This window comes from Rattus norvegicus, chromosome 16 (genome assembly GCF_021556685.1).
Source record: "Rattus norvegicus strain SHRSP/BbbUtx chromosome 16, alternate assembly SHRSP_T2T, whole genome shotgun sequence".
NCBI lineage: Eukaryota > Metazoa > Chordata > Mammalia > Rodentia > Muridae > Rattus > Rattus norvegicus.
Genome location: NC_141549.1, coordinates 75,046,351 through 75,065,760, shown reverse-complemented (window position 1 = coordinate 75,065,760; position 19,410 = coordinate 75,046,351). Strand labels below are relative to the sequence as shown.

The following is a 19,410-nucleotide window of genomic DNA, read 5'->3' as shown; positions in this document are numbered from 1 at the left end:
ATTCAAAAAGACTTTGTAAACTAGTGTACACTTCATTAATTCCAGCACTGGGGAGGCAGAGGCAGGGAGATAATCTTGTGAATTAGAAGCCACCTAGTCTACATAGTTAGACCCTATCTTCAAAAAGGAAAAATAAAAAAAGATTTTACACAAGTAACTATTATACTTTCCTGCACAAGTAAAATGAGGGACCCCACCCATCCCCTTAGAAAACTAAGAAAAATGTATGCCTATTTAAAAGATACTACCAGGGTCAAATCAGGATGTTTTAGGGGAGTGAGGAGAAAACACAGTCTCTCCTTATAGGCACGACAGGAAAAGGTTTTGCAGTATTAGAGACAGTCAGGCTTCTGCATTCCCAAACCACTGGGAAGAAAAGGAAATGTTCTAAAGTATCAGTGGCTTTGAAATCTAACGAAAAAGGAAAGAACTATTAAGTATAACATAAATGGCAGACAGACCAAGAGGCCTGTTCTGCATTAGCCACAGGTTCTAGACACAGGGTAGACCTACTCCACGTTCATCCCCACAGTAACTGACAGAGACCAACAGTTCCGGTACAGTAAGACCTGGAAAAGTCTGCCTCCGCATCCCAGGTGACATCACTGTCCTCACGTTACTAGAGATGACAACAACACGTTCAAGAACCACAGAAACCTCAACCCCGCTTATGACAGTAACAGTTGGAAGGCTCAACTCATAATTCCTACACACTTAGGCAATCTCTTTAGATTAATGGTGAAGAAACTCAACCTCCTTGAAAATACACACATCAGGCTTCACATGCGATTTAAGGAGACCTTTGCCTACTATGCACTGGTCTCTAGTTTGATCCCAGCACCCTCTCGACCCCGGAAGATAGTAAACTAAGATAAAAATGTTGCCCAAAATAAACTACTTAAGCCCTTGGCAAGCCCTACCACAGCTTACTAGGTAAAATTTCCCAAGCGTACACAAGCTTCATTAAAAGAAAGAACCTAAGTGAAAAGTCTGTAAATGGTTCAAAAAATTGTTTTAATAGAAGACATTCTCAGAAACACCAGAGGTCCAGGATAGTTTCTACCGCTAAAATGGTCATATTCCTGTGTGGTGGTCTGACGTCATCAGTTGTAATCTATCTTAGAGTTGACGACCTTTCTATCCACAAACCCTGGCCCAAAGTGGATATACCCCGGGAAATTCAGCATACAGAGGGGTGTTATTTAAAACATGATTGCCTCTTTACTCCAGATTCAGATCTAGTAGGTAGATTGTTTGTACATGTGTGTGACATATCAGTTAGTGGCTATATAGACGGTAAGTAAAGCACCCTGTGAAGATTTAGTTAGGAGTCTCCTGTTTTCCCATTCTTACTGTCTTTACTTTTTCTCTGATCACCATAGCTGCGGCCACTTGAGTCACGAAAGTTTTTGTAGTAGAAGAGCATGCTTAATCCCTCAGGATCCATGAGAATGTGTGTGTGTGTGTGTGTGTGTGTGTGTGTGTGTGTGTGTGTATACACGTGTGTACACATGTGCACGAGTGTGTGTATCACACACACATGTACTTATACATTTAAAGCATCCACTTTTCTTGATACCCAGAAGAACCTGCCATCTCTGGTTCGTCTTCGATAGAAACCAGGTAATATAACTGGTTTTGCTAGGCAGTTTCTCAAAGTAAGGTGCTTAATTGATTATTTCAGGTGTGACTGTCAGAAACAAGGTTTGGCTTCCTCGAAGAACAATGATGGAGAGAAAGGCATTGTCCTTAACAGCTTCAATGACATCGGTTGTGGTCGTGACAGGCTGCCCGTTTATGCTGACAATTACATCATGGTCTCTCAACCCCGAGCTGAGAAGGAGAAAGAAAAGATGATGAAGCCAGGAGCAGTGACGCACACCTTTAAACCCAGCATTCAGGAGGCAGAGGCAGGTGAATCTCTCGAGTTCAAGGCTAACCTGGTCTACAGAGTGAGCTCCAGGACGGCCAGGGCTACACTACAAAAAAACAAGAGGAGATAAGGAAAGCATAAGAAGAGTCCTACTCATCCCCATTTGGAGTCAATCTGTCTGTCTGTCTGTCTGTCTGATTCTTCCCTACCCCCATACTCTCCTACTATTTTGCTGACCACTGGAAAAATAATCCAAGAAGGCAGGACCAGCCTGGACCCTTCTAGGTGCAAAGACTATTAAGGATGTGCTATGAAGCCAGCTGGAGGAGAATGATCCTGTGTTTCCAGTAATACTAATGTCTATAGGAAGCTAAGTCCTTTCAAGCGTTGGGTTGTGTTTGGAATGGACACTTTAGCATCTAATGTCTCTTTGTCTCTGGCCTGTGTTAGCCTCCCACATTACTAGATACACCAGCAACAGTGCCAAGCCCAGTGTTTTCCCAGGAAGTTGTGCTTTGATGAGTCTGCCTGGACAGCCCATCCCAGTTTCTGGAACTGCACTGTGACGAGCTGCTGTGTGTCCCAGATGTTATGGTCCCAGTAAAGCAAAAGCCACTCAAGCTTCCAAGTCCAGATGTTTACAGCTCTGACTCGAGGCTATAGCTGTATTCAGTCTTCAACACACTGCCCTCACATAGAATATATATTCCAGATCAGTGGCTCTCAACTGTCCTGACGCTGTGACCCTTCAATACAGTTCCTCAGGTTGTGGTGACCCCAACCATAACATTATTTTTGTTGCTACTTTCTAACTGTAATTTCGCTAGTTATGAATCATAATGGAAATATCTGTTTTCCAATGGTCTTAGGAGACCCGTGAAAGGCCGTTTGCCCCCCCACCCCCGAAAGGGTTGAGAAACTGGTGTTCTAGGTACAAAATCCAACTCCAAAAGCAAAGAGCAATAAATACAGACAAGCTGGTCAATTGAATAAAGATAAAATCCAGGAGATGCCATTTAAGGAAAATGGGGAGCTCAAGAATAAAAGAACAATGAGTGGTTCCCAAGATAGGTGGATTTTGAAGAACGTGAAGGGTCAGGGGCATAGCTGAGTGGTAAAAGGTATGTTTAGCATATACCTGGCCCTTAGCTCAATGGCCAGCACCAAAGGTGGGGCGGGGTGGAAAGGTAATACAGTGGACTGTGAAGAGAAGGAAGGATAAAGCTGCATGCGAGAAATCCTGAGGAACAAGGGCAGTAGCAGGCGATGACTCAGACTCTGCAGAGAAAGACAATAACTCAGCAGCCGTGAGCAGGGAAACGGAACAAGAAAGAAACCGGGCTGGGGCTCGGGGCCTGCTGTGCACTGAATATGAGGAAGTAGGCTCACACAGAATAAGTGGCCTTTGCCGGTGGTGTCTCACAACTTCCAAGTAAAGCGGGATTCAGTGCTGAAAATTCATTTTCTTGCCAGTGACCTCAGTGTAGCTCAACACAGCTGCTTTCCCGTAAAAACAAGGACTGGGTCATGTCATAAGACTCCTCAAACAACTCTGTAAAAACACTCGGGTCCTGGGACATAATAAATGTTCCTGAGTACCAGCTGCTGTCACTGTAATTATTAGCAGTTATTAGATATAAATGGATGGAAGCCAGCGAGGGTGGATGTCGGGCTGTTGGAGGCTTACAGCAGGAATTCTTGCTTCAATCAACATGTGTATAACCTATCTGGGCATCTGTTAAATAGGAAGACTCCTAGAGATGTAGTCTAGTGCTAGGACAGATGTTTAGTACACATAAGGACCTCTATTTGAACCCCAAAAAGCAAGAAGTAAAGTTAAGGGAAGTTGGGGAGAGAGGGAGGGGAGAAAGAGAGGAGGAAGAAAGGCAGGAGATGGGAGGAAGAGAGATTTATCTGCCACAGTTCACACACCTAACCCCAGCACTTGGGAAGTGCAAACAGGAGAATCCAGAGTTCAAGACCAGCACTGAGACAGAGAGAGAAAGAGGGGAGTGGGGAGAAGGCCACCCATTCAGGGGTGGGGCTCCAGCCTGCCTTTCTGACAACATTGCTACTGCTGCCACACTTTGAGAACAACTCACTGAGCTGAGCTCTCTGGCTTTGGAGCAAAAGTTAAAATAAGGAGTTAGGGGAGGCACAGGGTAGGGTAGGGATCCCGAGAGTCTGGGAAATCGTATGGCATGTCATATTTAGGAGCAGGAGACCTGACACTTAGCTATGCACCTGTGATTTCTTCCAGGTCTACAAGAGTTGCCAACTGGTAAACAGACCGCTGAGCTCTTGAGGAACAGTGAGCAGTGATAAAGAAAGGGCAGGGCCCAGGAGAAGAGCATTTGCAGAACAAGCTGCCCCACCCTCACAGTAAATATTCTAAAGCAAAACTGAGGACAGCTGCTAAACCTTCCGTGGGGCTGTTCCAGCCCATGATCTAGTGACACAGGGGTTAGCCACAGCAGTTCCCAGCACCATTCCCACCTCAGAGAAAAGGGTGTTTGAGAAGACCTACTATGCACTAAGACGTCTGACCTGCTGAATCCTCTCTACTTCTACTGACTGAAAATTACTGAACCGTTCAAATTATTTAATTATTTATCATTAGTTAATAGCTATCAATAACTGAATAACAGGGACATTGTGGCACATGACTATAATCCTAGCACTCGGGAGACAGAAGTAAGAGGATTACAAGTTTCAGGCTAGCTTGGGCTGCACAGTGAGGACATGTCTCAAACATTCAAAGGGAAGATCCAGGAAAGGCTCAAAGGGAAACATTCTCGTCAAACATTCTCATCAAACATTCTCATCATACATTCTCGTCAAACATTCTCGTCATACATGCACAAGATCAGTTCGGGTCCCCAACACACATGTTCTTAAAAAGCTGGATGTTAATAGCACATGCCTGAAATCCCAGCACTAGGGAGGCAAAGATAGGCCAATCCCTGGCAGTCTGGGGAGAGCCAGTATAGCCTAATTGACAAGCTCGGGGTTCAGTGAGAAACCCTGCTTCAAATAAGGAGAGGAGTGACTGAAGAAGGCACTCTGTATCTACCTCTGCCTCACACACACATACACACACGTACATACATGCATACATGCATATATATATATATATACACACTCACGTACACACACAAACACATGCATGTATATAACACACACGTGCACACACATGCGTACATACATATATACACACACGCATGCATATACACACACATAAAAGCATATACACACATACACATACATACATGCATATATACACACATAAAAACATGCCAAATACATAAGACATAAGTCATTAATAACTTAATATCATAAATTAGTTATTAAGTATTAAGTACTAATATTGAAGGTGTGTTTAAGGGCTAGCATACAGCTTAGGGGAGAGGCTAATTCCTAGCAAATTAACTTTAACCTAGGCTATGACCCTGAGCCCCATCAGCACTGCTCAATAAATATGCAATACAAGCTGCATGTATCACTTTGAACTTGAAGTAGCCCCCTTTTAAAAAAAAAAATCAGATAAAATTCTTTAATAATACATCTGATTTAAAGCAACACATCTAAAATTTTGTCAATTTTAACACAGAATAACTACTTGGAAATTTCGAAAAATATTTTGCACTTTCCTATAAGCCTTTGAAATCCACATAGCACATGCCCAATCTGTCATTATGCTCTGATTATCTCATCTGATGCAATAATTAACATAACATGTGGGCCTTCTGAAAACGAAAAGGGAAATGGTTTACAGTGTCTGGTGTTTTCATTTTCCCAATTTAAGTCACATAAAATTTAAGTTGAGTGATTGAGTCACACTGGCCAGCTTTCAGGAGCTCAGTGCGCAGTGTGTCTAGGTCATGAGCCAGACACTGGTCCTCAGGTCTAACCGCTCAGAGCTGGGCATGGTGTATGTCCAGAAACTACACAGGAGGCTGGGCAAAGGCTAGTCTTCACTTACCTTGCAGCGGCCGATCCTTGAATCACTTCATATACAAAAACTCCAGAGCTCACATCAGGGAAATCGGGATCTTGCCTCTTCATTTCCTGAAGGAGGCTGGGAACAGTATGGAGGTTAGCAAACACAACGTTCCCCTGAGGCCTGGAAAAAGATTTCCCCAAGGAGGCCCAGAGACTATCTCTTCCCCATCTGTTTAGCTGGAGACTGGCAGGCACCCAAGCAAACCCCATCCAGCCAATCACAATCCATCCCTGCTGTATGCTGCCCCCACCTCCTGTAGGCTAAGGCTTTGCATCTCAGAATGAAAGACTCTGGTACCAGCAGAGTCCCAGGCCCTAGGGAGACACAGCCCTGCAACAAACAAAATCTATGATCGCAAGGGTCCCCAAATGCTTTTGTTTTCTTGGTAAGACTGAGACATAGTTATCCAATGCTTACTTCAGAGTGAGGGGCAACATTCTAAGACCCAGGTATTTCTTCTGCAAGGGAGCCTTTCCTGGAAAGAGAAAGCATGCTGTGTCATTCACAACGTAACTTGTTTCCACTTGGCACAGCTTCAGAGACCACCTAGATCCCGGAACCTCTTGTTGGCACATCTGGTCTTAAATGCTTCAGAGTATCTGAGTAGTCAACACAGACACATCTCCAGCCCATAGGTTCATTTCTAAGCTGTACAACACAAGCCATTTCTGTGTATGTCACGCTCTGAGTTTTGTGCGTAGTCCCCTGGTCACCCAACCCATTACAGATCTGAGAGCCCGTTACTCAACACCATAAAAAGCCATGCTCTAACATCTGGGAGTGCGCATGAAAGGCTGGGATCCTCCCACCCCCTCACCTTTCAACTGGCGCTCATGATAGTCTGCCAGGAACTGTCTGATCCTATCTGAGGGGATTGCAAAAGAGATCCCTGCGGTCACCTTCAGGGTGTTTATACCGATCACATCGCCATCCTAGGAAGAAGAAACTTGGTGTTTCGTCACGGTGCCCTACAAACTGAACCATGCAACATAGGAGCAGAGGAGAACAGGGTCAAAACAGGAGGGGCAAAAGGAAATCCACTTCTTCAATAAGAAGAGGCAGATGTCCTCTTCCAGGGCAGTTAGTGACCAGAGAAGGGAGTGGTGCTTTACAGGTACAAAAGTTATGCTTTCTTCATGTTCAAAAGATCAATGGAGTAGTTTTGTTGGGAACAAGCAAAGTTGTGATAGGCAATACCATTTGGTTTTCAGACATCATTTAAGTGTAGGGAGAAACTAAATTCAAAGTCCCAGGACCCTAGGGGAGCTGGGGACTTCCCAATAACTGAACTGTTTCTGTTGTAAGGAAACACTTATCTGAGTCCAGACATCTCAGGAACAACTTGTAAGGAGACAGTTTGTCTGAGTCCAGACATCTCAAGGACAACTACTCCATCTTGCTGGCAGGGTCAAACTAAGTTCATGTTCCCAGGCCCAGGAACCAACTCCTATCCTGATTGGTGGAAACTCCCTTGCTCAACCTCTTGTCAAAATATGATTGGACAATGCTATAGCCCTTCCAGTTTCCCCTTTCTTTATGGTTCATCCTTTAAATGTGCTCTACAATGTCTCTTCAAGGTCATAGTTCAGCTCCCAAGTCTGCCCTGTGGCCCTGATTGATCAGTAACAGCTTGATTACAATATTTTCTTTCCTTTCATTGACCTCGTGTTTGAATTATTTTTTATGGATTTATGTTGATTTAAGTGGATTGCATGACAGTTTAAATCTCCAGCTCATTTTTACTGTAGTAAATTACATGAATTTTTAGAGGTGACTACAGTTTGCATTTTGATACAAATAAAGAAACACAAGATCCCCGAGTGGCACATACCCCCCAAATCCTAGCACTTGACAGGTAGAGGCAAGAAGATTAGGAGTTCGAGCTTGGTTCTCCTCAGCTACATATCGAGTTCTAAGTGAAACAGGGCTCTGTCTCAAAAAAATTAATTAATTAATTACCCCCTACACAAGAAGCCTCTTTACAACTTAAAGGAAGCTGAAATAAACAGGGAAAAGACAAAAGCTAGTCGGCAATGCTTGGGTAGAACTGTCCATCCAAACCAGGTAACCTTCATGAGCCACGGTCAGCTGAGCCGCTATGGTGACGTGGAAAATACTCTCCTGTTCCTGCTCTTCGCCATCCCTTAGCCATTCTTGTTAGGCAACAAGAGCAATAGAAAAAAAAATACTTCCAGTCATATTAAAATACAGATGGCAACTTAGAAATTCTGGAGTGTGGCCTGAAATTCTATATCCCAGCCCTGCTCTACGAACTTGTTGGGAAGATGGGCAGGCAGACAGACAGACAGATACACGCACACACACACACATGCACACACACACACACACACACACACACATACACAGAGACAAACAGACACACATATGCACACACACACACAAAGACACGCACACACACACAATTGTATATAGTGCAGAGCAGAAATCACTGTTAGAGATGCTGTAGCTCCGTGACAGAGTGCTGGCCTAGCATGTGCAAGGCCCTAGGTTCCATCCCAGGACTACTGCGGGGCAGGGCTACGTTTGAAAAGAAAGCGAAGGTTCAAGGACTTTTCAGAAGCCCAAGGCTAAGAGTGCTGTGCTCGTGTTTTTACATGTAAGTGAGCGTCGCCAGTAGAGACGGTAGTTAAATTAATACAACCCACAGCTCAATGGATTTTGGTGATGGCCTTTCTGTCATCTGTGAGCAGGCTGAAGACTAAAGTTCCAGAATTATATAATCAGTGTGTTTTGTCTTCTGGCTTACGCCTGAGATTAATCTCCTGGATAATTATCCAAGGACAACAGATAGCATGTAAAAGATGGAGACTCTGATGGGAACCCTGGTACTCTCGGTGGGATGAAATCCCCGACCAACAGGATAAACACATCGCAGATTCTAAACTTTTCCCTAGCCATTTACTAAAGACCCCCAAATAAAAGACATCATCCCTTAATCTCTCTAGAGACTGTCACCCAAGTCTACATTTCAGATGTTAAAACATGTTTGAAGTTAGGAAGGTTTATGGAGCAGCAAGGACAACAGGCACTTACCAAGTTCACCAGTGGACCCCCAGAATTTCCGTGCTAAAGGCAAGGCAACAAAGCCATCAGTTAGCAAATCAACATATTCCTCCACATCATTTATACATAGTTTTTAATGAGTTTAAGAAGGCCACAGCAGCCTTCTTCTCCAAGGCAGGCAAAAGCATGCCCCTTACCCTCCCAAACCTAAAGTCGGGGTGGGGACATGACAAAGCAAGAGGACCCCACACTAATGTAGCAGCGACCTCTACAACAAGTCCTGATCGTGGTGCTGGTTATATCAAACCCTCAGCTCCAGAAACAGGGCATCCAGCCACACCCCTGCCTTAGGGTTGACTTCTGAGAGTCCTCAGAAAACCCAAAGGAAAAGAGATCACTCTAAAGCTTTCTTCTTGCTACATCCTGGCAGTATCCTCTGGGCTGTGAACAGTCTCCCAGAGTGACTTACGTTAATGATGGCGTCCGTCTGGATATAGTCTATGTCTGAGTCCTTCAGTCCCAACTCTTTGCCGCCTCTCTGTGTGGTGCTGACAATCCCGGCAGTCACAGTGTTCTGCAGGGAAAATGGGCTACCCAAAGCCACCACAAACTCTCCGGCCCGGAGGTCAGAGGATCTTCCCAGCAACAGTACTGGAAGGTCAGTCTGCACGTGTCCGAGAGGAGCAAAGACGAGAAAGATGGCAACATAAGACTACAGTCAAGCAATATCTGCTGACTGTGACATTGGCCTGACCCGGCACCCCCACCCCGACCACCCCCACCCCCACCCCTACCCCCACACACATAGGTCCTTCCCTTCCTTCTTCCTCAGATTCAGGTCCCACCAAACTCTCCCTTTATTCAAGTAATCGAGATCGTCTCTAAGATTGAAAATTGTAGTTCTAGCTGCTAGGGAGATGGCTTAGAACGGTGGCTCACAACCTGTGGGTCACTACCCCCCACAGGAGTCGCGTATCAGATATCTTACATATCAGACATTTACGTTACAATTTAGAATCATTAGTAAAATTACAGTTTTGAAGTGACAATGAAATGACTTCGTGGTTGTGGGTCACCACAACATGAGGAACTGTATTAAAGGGTGGAAGCATTAGAAAGGTTGAGAGCCTCTGGCTCACAGGTTACGAGCATGATGATCTTCCAGAGGATCCACATTTGGTGCCTTTTACCTCCATGGGGCAGTTCACAACCACCTCTAACTCCAGCTCCAGGGAATACAACTTCCTCTTCTGGCCCCTATGGGCACTTACACTCAACTGCACAAACACATACACAGACATACGTGATTAAAAGTAAAATAAAATTTAAAGCTGAAGTTGTGTAGAAACTACTATAAGTGATCATGAAATGGCTGGCATTAGGAATTCACTTAGCCCCATCCCTGCTCAAACGTTTCTTGTTCAGAGTCATGAGATCACCCAGAATAGCTCTTCTCAAACTGGACTGTGTTCACAAAACTCCTAAGGGTTTATCGGGATGCAGGCTCTGGTAGATCGGGGTGGGTCTGGGATCCAGGATTTCTAATGAGCCCCCAGGTGCAGTCCATGTGTCTACAGCAAGGAGCTCAAAATGTTCTTAGCAGGGTTGAATACATTGCAAATGATTTACATCTGAAGAAGAAATCGTAGAAGGGAAAATGAGGAAAGTGGGGAGCGGGGTTGCTAGACAATTAATAGAGATTATTAAGGATATATTGATGGGTAACAGGAAACAGAACAAAAACCGTGAAGAGGGAGTGAATTCCTTGGCCACGAGGCTCCCAGTTTGGGTTTCCTGCTGGCCGTGGCTGAGCACCTGGCTTCAGACTTCTCATTCCCGCTGTCTGGTGGCAGTGACAGGTCAAAAAGACTGGAGCCTCTCTGGGTGGACCCTTGGACCTGACTGCACTTATAAGGCCCTGTGGATGGGCCTCGGATCAAGCTAGGGGTTGCAAGTACTGGGCATGTACAAGATCTCCCTATTCCCACCAGGGCAGGAGTTCTGTGAAGAGGCGACTACTGTAGACCTCAGCTTAGAGTAGGCCTCAAGACCTTGAAGCCTGAGAGCCAGGCAGGAGCCAGAGTGGAAAGCGACTTGGTGGGCCTTTAGCTGCCCACCCGGGTACCCTGAAGGTTGAGGAGGTGAAATGAAAACCAAACCTCCAGAAGTCCCAGGACATGGAAGCCCTGCACAAAGGCCAGGGACACTCGGTCATGCTGCTAACGCAAATGCAGATAAGACTGAGGTGCACCCAGGCTGAGGTGGGGGAACCACCCGGCCATGGGAAAAGTTTTCAGCCGCTCTGAAGCTCTGCAACTCGGTCTCGGAGTTGTGTGAGCCGTGGCCCCTGCTGCAGAGTTGAGCAGGGAAAACCAAGATTTTTTTTAAAAAGTGAGAACCTTAGGAGAGAGGGGACACAGAGGCCCCGGTACAGGCCCATCCACAAGAGAAAGTACATGAATCTCAAGAGTGGAGGGAAAGGAACCCTGGAGAGTTTGTCCCTGCAGCTCAAGGAGTCCACCCTGCAACAGGTCAGCTCCATCGCAGAGCAGCCTTGGCTGGAGGAGGATGTGGTCCAGCCCAACTCTGTAGCCCATGGCAGAAGGGCAAACAATCAAGCATTGTTCCCAAAGGAAGGAGTGTGAGGCTGCAGGGTCTCCTCTCCTTGGGGACTAGGAGGAGCTGTGTCCTTCCCTCCAAACCAATGGTTCTTAGTTTTCCTAATGCTGACCCTTTAACACAGTTCCTCATGTTGTGCTGACCCCAAACCATAAAATTATGTTCGCTACTTCTTCACAACTGTCATTTTGCTGTTATGAACCATAATGTAAATATCTGATTGATATGCAGGACATCCGATACGTAACCCTTTTGGGGTCGTTAGACCAAAAGAGGTCATGACCTACAGTTTGAGAACCACTGCTGTGTACAGAATCCTGTTGGCGAGCCAAGATAGAGGAGCCCTGACTACTAGGCTGTATCCTGCCATCCCTCTTCATGAGGGTGAGTTTTCCCTTCCATTTCTGTCCTCACGCTGGGCTCTCCTATACATTCCAACTGAGTCATTTGTCCTACCCTGGGATGGGGGCCAGAAAGTGGAAGTAGCTACAGGAAGAAAACCCCGGAGTCTGTACCACTGCAGCTTTGGGGATTAAGTTCTTCATTTACTGAGGTGAGATTGGAAGGGTAGGGGCAGAAGCAATGGGGGGAGGTGCTTGAGGGACGTGAGGGTCAGTGATACTCTAGATTGTAATCTTTACATCACTCATCACCGGGAGGGGAGGGGGAGGGGAGGGAGAGGGGAGGGGGAGGGGAGGGGGAGGGGGAGGGGAGGGGAGGGGGTGGGGAGGAGGGGGAGGGAGAAGAGGAGGAGAGGAGGGGGAGGGGGAAGAGGAGAAGTAATAGTAGCAGCAGCAACACCATATACCCTAGGTACAAAGAAAAGTCACGGTGAAGAAGTACAAAGAATTCCAGCAAACGGAAGCGTGAAACCCCAAATGGGAAGACTCAGACTCTCTCAGGTACTCACATCTGGCTCGATCTTAATCAGTGCAAGGTCCAGTTTATGGTCGATGTCTTTGACAGTGGCTTCATACTGAGCCCCGTTCTGGAGCTCTACCTGGATCTTCTGCTGGTTGGTGAGGACATGGGCATTGGTGACAATGAGGCCATCCTCAGACACTATGAACCCGGAACCGCTGGATGAAGGGATTTCCTGGTTGGTGAGAGGTGATCTGTTCCGGAAGAAGACGGTAGTGTGAGCAGAGGGGCAGGAAAAATCAGAAAATCCAGCCTTTGTTTGTAGGTCACAGGAAGCCTCACGTTTATCAGCCCCATTTCCAGGAGTTTTCTCATGCATTTACTCTTGCCTTATCCACGTCCATGTTCTTTGTGAGCTGTCTGAAGCTCGTCCTGGCCATCTTTTCTGAACACAACTGAGATCTGGGTCCAAGATGCTGCTTCCTCCTTCAGATCAGTGTGGGGACCTGTGTGTCATTTGCTGCGAACAGGTCAAACCTTGTGCTCACACTACTGCCATGGCGTCAGAATCTAGCTTAGTTTCCACTACCAACAGGCGTTGTGACACAGAACAAACTAATATTGCTCTCCATCTGGGTTTCCTTGCATCCAAGCGAAGGCTAAGGCTAAACAAGACCACCAAATGCTCGCTACTGCTACAATCAGCCTTTAGTTTTGTTTGTGGGATTCTGGGGAGAAAGAAACACCAGCCATCAATATGCACTACCGTGGCTTCCGTTTAGAAGCCAGGATCCTTGCGCTTGGCTCTTTGCTCTTTAGCGAAATCACTCTTAGCAATTCAGGTCTCCGGCCCCCGCTTTCTGGAGCTCTACTGACCACCTCCACCCCAGCCAATTCTCTGAACCTGGGTTTCTTCACAGCGCGTTCTAACGGTCAGATAATGCGCAGCCATCAGGTGAGGAAGTTGACCCAAGGCGTGAGCTTTACCTGCGGAACAGCTGCAAGTGAACCACAGACGGTGCCACCTTCTCCACCACGGCAGCGATGAAGTTGTACTTTGTCCGGAGCCGCCCTGCTCTTGTGGTCCCTGAGCAAAAAATGGTCCAGGGTGAGTGCGTCCCTGGATGCAAGTGTCACGTCTCAAAATTCCCCAGCATCTCCCTCGTCCCCCCTTTCTCTGTAGGTTCTCCAGACTAGGAGATGAAAGGACATGTCCTGTTCTACCAGAGGGGAAAAAAAGGATAAAGGGTAGCCCCGTGGCAGCCCGTATAGAGAGCCACATTAACAAGGCAAAAACACCAGGAACAACCACAATGGGTTGAAACAGGACCTGGCGAAAGAGGGCCAACTGAGTTCGCGATCGAGCAAACTCATAACATTCATTTCATCTTCTTCGGGGGAAAAAAAAAAACAAAAAACAAAAAAACAAAACTAGAAGTGTCGGAGTTTCGTCCCTGCCCCGCTCACCTGAGTCGCCGCAGGCACCTTTCTGCACTGGCACAGCCGGGAGCGCACCCCGCTGGCGAGCCGCTCGGTTCTCCTTGCGGAGCGCGCACAGGCTGGGGTAAGTGCGCCCGTCGCTGCCGCACACCGCCGCGCCCTCTGCACCCTCCGCGCAACCGCAGGTGCCCAGCCACGCGCGCCCTGAGGGCTCCCGGGAGAACGGGGCGCCGCAGCGCAGCCCCGGGACGCACGGCCGGCCCCGCGCCCCGCCACACTCCTGGCCCTCGACCGCGGCGCACACTTGGCAGCAGCCGCAGCGATCTGGCACTAGCGCCGAGCCGGCCGAGCAGCTAGGCAGAGGCGGGCAGCGCGTGGGATCGCAGGCGTCCGGGCAGGGCAAGGAGACTCTAGACCTCCTGGCCTCAGCCCACGGAACAGGCGCGGCCCAGAGCAGCAGCCACAGCAAGAGAAACTGTGCTCGCACAGCCCACAACCGCTGGGAGCTCATCTTGCTCCTTGACATCGTTGATTCTACTTTTCCAGTTCACTCTGGGCTCACAACTGGGCCGAAATGAGCAACACGTTCTTTTCCTGGCCTGGATGCTGCCTCTGCCGGCCTCCAGACTTTATAAAGGACAGAGTCTGGCTCACTTCAACACACACACACACCCATGTATCACCCACCATCCATGCCATCCCAGGACAAGAGCCATCCACCCCTAAGCCATGAAGGGAGGGTCTACTCTAAAACCAGTCATGGGGCAAGTGAGAAACGTGACCACCCACCCACGGCCACGAGATCTGACCAGGAAAACACACAACCAGATTTCCTATTTCACATGTTTTTTATTACAAAACAAGCAACCAGTTTTAGAAAATTACGTTTTGCTACATACCAATTAGGAGCGCACACGACGTAAGAAGCTGGAGTTTCCATGCACTAAGCTCAGTGCCTGCAGGTGGCTCCAATGCCACGCCTTCATAAACAGAGGGCCCAGCTGTCACACTGTGTGTTTTTGCCAAATATTCACTTGATTCAAAGCCTACCTGGTATAAATGACTATAATTGACTCCGGCAGGCAATAACACACAGAGAGAATGGGGGAACTGAGGGAAACAGATTTTTAGAGGGGAGAAAAAAATCTGAACAGGTAACATGGGAAGCTTAATTTCAAAAACACTGCCATTTGCTGCCAGATGCTGTTTATTTGGTTGACACTGAAAACAAGCATCAAGTCCACTGCTCAATTACTGGTCTGATGCTTCTACTCAGACAGTCATTTTAGTCCCAAAGAGAGCTTGAGTAGAAAAGGGGAGACCAAACCCAAACCAGTTTGCTTCCAGTAAACTAGGATGATGGACATTAAATCTTCCCCTGGGGGGGCCAGCATTCAACTCGGAAGTAGAACTGTCACTCCGCCACTTTGACCGGAGGTCCCTCTCCAGTCTGAGGTCTCCCATATCCTCAGCATGGCTCACAGAATGAAAAAGTCACAATATTTTTTGTCGCTTATCACCTGGCCCTAGGTAAGCAAATCCACTAAACCTTTTTCTTTTCTTTTCTTTTCTTTTCTTTTCTTTTCTTTTCTTTTTTTCAGAGTTGGGGACTGAACCCAGGGCCTTGCGCTTGCTAGGCAAGCACTCTACCACTGAGCTAAATCCCCAACCCCCCACTAAACCTTTTAAGAGTAGGGAATAGGGCAAACTTCAGCTACAGAGAGCAATGCCTCTGAAACGTTATGGAAGGACCCAACCCCAGAGACTGCTTTTTTTTTTTTTTTTTTTTTTTTTTTTTGGTTCTTTTTTTCGGAGCTGGGGACCGAACCCAGGGCCTTGCGCTTCCTAGGCAAGCGCTCTGCCACTGAGCCAAATCCCCAACCCCCAGAGACTGCTTTTATTCCACAAAGAAAACGCAGTACCTTTTATAATCCAGAAATCCCTTCGGATTTATCCACATTCTAGGCTTAACCACAAACCCGTATGGCACCACACTTTCCCCTCCGACAGAGGCCTGTCGGATACACAGAAAACTAAAGGTTCGTGTACCATCTTTGGCTCAGGTTAAAATACTGTCATAGGCTGGATACGGTGGCACAGGCCTGTAATCCAAGTACTCAGGAGGCTGAGGCAGGAGGATTACCAGTTCAAAACCACCCTGGACTACATAGCAAGACTCTAGCAAAAAAAAGCAAATTTAAAAGGTGGGGAGGGGGAAGAATTGTATAAAACTGGCCGGAAATATGGACAGAAGGGGAATTCTGAAATAAGGACTGAGAATTTCAATGTTTTGAGGCTTCACAAAGATATTCCAGCCACCGATATTAACAGTATTCTAACCTGGAAGTCTCACAGATTGGTTGCTTAGGGTCACTGCAACTCTGTACCCTCCCTTTGTCTACATAATATAAACTGCACTGTGTTTAATGTAACATGATTTCAAACTATGTACTAAAACCTATCAGCTTTCTGTAACGACCTGTTGATGGGGCAGTAATGACCAAGCAAACAGTTTCTAGGAGAGGGACGGACAGATTTTGCAATTTAAAAGCCTAACGATGACATCATTTCTGTGAGCCAGGGCAAGTTCGAGGCCCTTCAGGAGTTCCTGATTTATTTTCCTTACTTCCTCATCTGACATTGAGCAATTCTGTTGAACAGCCAAAGAATTTTCTAGGGGAAGATTTTTAAGCTGAAACCAGAGTCAAAGGGCACTGACTTTTGAAGTAGGTTATAACCTTACTCACTCATAAATAAATAATCCCCGAACCCTGAAAACCAAAACACACAAAAGATTTTTTAGGGGGTGGGAGACAGGAAAGATCATGAACAGAGAAAGAAGTCCAGTGGGTTTTTTTGTTTTTTGTTTGTTTTTGTTTTTTTACATCAGGGTCACAAGTCCAGACTTAAAGTGGGGGACATCTCCCATACACAGAGCCCAGGAGTCTTCAGTGTGGCACCAGGTTCAAGGTCACAGTCACATTAGAAAGAACATGATTCCTCTCACCCTGGAGAGCTTTGTGCCTGCTTTTGCATTCACTATGGGCACGGAGTGCTAACTAGCTTAAATAAAAATGCCTCCTAGTTTCTTCTTAGCAGTACAGGTGTCTACTTCACAACAGAGTGAATACACCTAGCAGGGGAATGTTACACAGATAGGAGTGAGTGATCTCCCTGTAGGGAATGGCCACAACTTTCTGGTAGCACAGGTTCATTGAAGACTGATAGACAAATGCCCCCAAAGGCACGGGAAATAGTATCCTGCCCAGTGGGAAAAGCCACACCCTAAGTTTGGGGTGGAAATCTCTAGCCAGCAATTCATCCTCTGATTCAATTTCTTTATTCCCAGCTATCCCATGAAAAATGCAGTCCTGTTTGAGCCTCTTCGCTAGTGAATCCAGAGGCTCTTATCGGATGCTGGGGTTCCACCTGGTGTGTGAGTTGCTTCATTTACCAGGCAACACAAGGAAGCAAAGGGCAAGTGGGTCAGCAGGACGCACAGTGTGCAAGCACTTAGCATTACACAAAAGCCGACCCATCCTGAAAGAGCTGTGAGACAGGGATTCGAGATTCACTGTCAAAGAAGAGTCCTCCTGTCTGGAAAACACGGATCGAAGGTGCTTACTGCCATAAGCAGCCATCCATCCCTTCTCAGTAGCTGCTTTATCTGAACCTAAGCCTCTGAGATAGAGATTGTCTTAATATGAGTGCAGGAGTGTTCTCTCTCTCTCTCTCTCGCTCTCTCTCACACACACACACAATCACTCTACACTTAACCATCACACATACATACATACATACATACACACACACAGTCACTCTATACTTAACCATCACACATACATACATACATACATACATACATACATACATATACACACACAATCACTCTACACTTAAACATCACACATACATACACACTCACACATACAAAATCACTCTACACTTAACCATCTCTCTCTCTCTCTCTCTCTCTCTCTCTCTTTCTCTCTCTCTCACACACACACACACACACACACGCACGCACACACACACACCTCAGTGTCAAGAGAAGTGTCTATTCTGGTCTCCGCAATCATAACATTTAAGCGCCTGACGCAGAAAGTAGACTGGTGGCTCTGTCACTCAGCTTTATAGCATTTGGGGTCATGGAGCATCAAGAGGACATCTTAATAACTGCAAGTGGCTATAGCATTTTAATTAGCCCTCATGACTCACAGGAGGTCCTATCCGGTCCCCTGGGAGGTGATCCTGAAGGAACTGCTCCGAGGAGATCTCCCAAAATTCACTTTTCACTCCCTAGATTCTAATGACAAGTCTCAGACGGATCCCAACCGAACCGTGTAACCTGAGTCCCACCCAGTGCCTTTCAGTCTGGATGTTAACCATCTGCCTGATCCCCAGACTTCAGCCAACACACAGGCGTAGAGGAAAGCAGTTCTTAGCCTGAGATCCTGCACATAGCCTGGAAGTGAAACCAAGAAAATGAAAGAAACACAAGAGGGGAAAGCTTATTGGTGAGATTGGACTCTAGCCTCCTCTAGGCAGGAAGCCTGAGAACTAACCCTCAACTAGGAAACCCGGGGGCATTCAAGAACTAATGGAGTATGCCTGCCGGTCTAACCTAGTGACTTTCTCCGATTAAATAAACTGTGTCAAATAATAGCAAAAACAACGACAGCTAGATGGGCTTCTCTTCTGCGAGTGTCATTGGCCTCTGTCCTCTACCGAGGCAGAGACAATGACTCATAGCCGCCGGCTCTCCTGCACTCGACGGCACTGCCCATCACACATCAGAGGTTCGTATGCTTTCGTCATCAAGGTTGAATAAAAATGGTTTCTCCTTGGGGTGCTGGGGCTCCGACCTGTGCCTGACTCTCGAACTTGCCAATGCCCCTGTAGCATTGCTCTCCCCAGGGTTGGGCATAAATAGAGAGTCCTCTGGAGCATTCTCGGCTGACAACAGCTTTTCCTTGGCCTGGGGGACAGGTGTCCAAGGTTGCCAGGATGAGGCCATGGAGGGGGCCTTACAAAGAGCTCTCTTTTCTTCCGCTGGTGGCCGCCTCCTTGACAAGATGGAGTTAGGCCCACTTGTAAGGCCGGAACTTCCAGGTCGAGGCAAAGAAATGGATCTTGAAAAGGATGGTTCCTAGACACAGAAAGAGAAGGAGAGGGCAAAGTAAGGGATTTTCTTTGCAATGTTTGTCTCGAAGTCTCAAGGACCCACCCAGGACAGCCAATTCAAACAGGGACACTGGCTACAAACTCAAGTAAGTGTATGGATGCCAGGGACACCTTTAGTCCCAGTTTCCCAGGAGGCTAAAGCAGAGTGGCTTGAGGTAGTCTGGACCACACAGCAAGACCCCCCTACTGTAAAAATAAATAAATACATAAATTTTAAAAAGATACTAGGCAGAGTTCGTTCCACATGTCTGCAGGGTTCTGTCTGACACTGAACTTGCAGGGAAACTTCACATCTCTGTCCAGCCCGACTTCATGTCCACTAACAAACCAAAAAGGAGGCAGGGGTGGGGTGGGGAATGTACCCAAGTTAGCAGAGAGAGAGAGAAAAACAAGTGAGCCAGCATTC

General features: G+C 46.9%; 3 protein-coding genes across 5 annotated transcripts in view; all 3 read right to left on the bottom strand.

Annotated features, from left to right (window-relative positions):
- Positions 1-19,410, bottom strand: part of Erich1 (glutamate-rich 1) — a gene marked incomplete at its 5' end in the record, with an annotated part of 52,793,804 nt that overhangs the window by 8,598,603 nt on the left and 44,175,791 nt on the right.
- On the bottom strand, positions 996-14,463 carry Htra4 (HtrA serine peptidase 4). The gene is made up of 9 exons (NM_001107321.3): positions 13,848-14,463; positions 13,368-13,467; positions 12,430-12,634; positions 9,370-9,564; positions 8,931-8,963; positions 6,694-6,808; positions 6,294-6,351; positions 5,856-5,951; positions 996-1,833 (listed from the first exon to the last, which is right to left on the bottom strand). The coding sequence occupies exons 1-9, from the start codon at positions 14,344-14,346 to the stop codon at positions 1,668-1,670; spliced, it is 1,467 nt and encodes a 488-aa protein (NP_001100791.1). The 5' UTR covers positions 14,347-14,463; the 3' UTR covers positions 996-1,667.
- Positions 14,650-19,410, bottom strand: part of Plekha2 (pleckstrin homology domain containing A2) — a 62,737-nt gene continuing 57,976 nt past the window's right edge. For all 4 annotated transcript variants that reach the window (XM_087589116.1, NM_001427342.2, XM_087589117.1 and 1 more), the window contains exon 12: positions 14,650-18,969. In XM_087589116.1, coding sequence (XP_087445242.1) covers positions 18,607-18,969 — 363 coding nt within the window. In that variant the 3' untranslated portion in view covers positions 14,650-18,606. The remainder of the gene's footprint in view (positions 18,970-19,410) is intronic.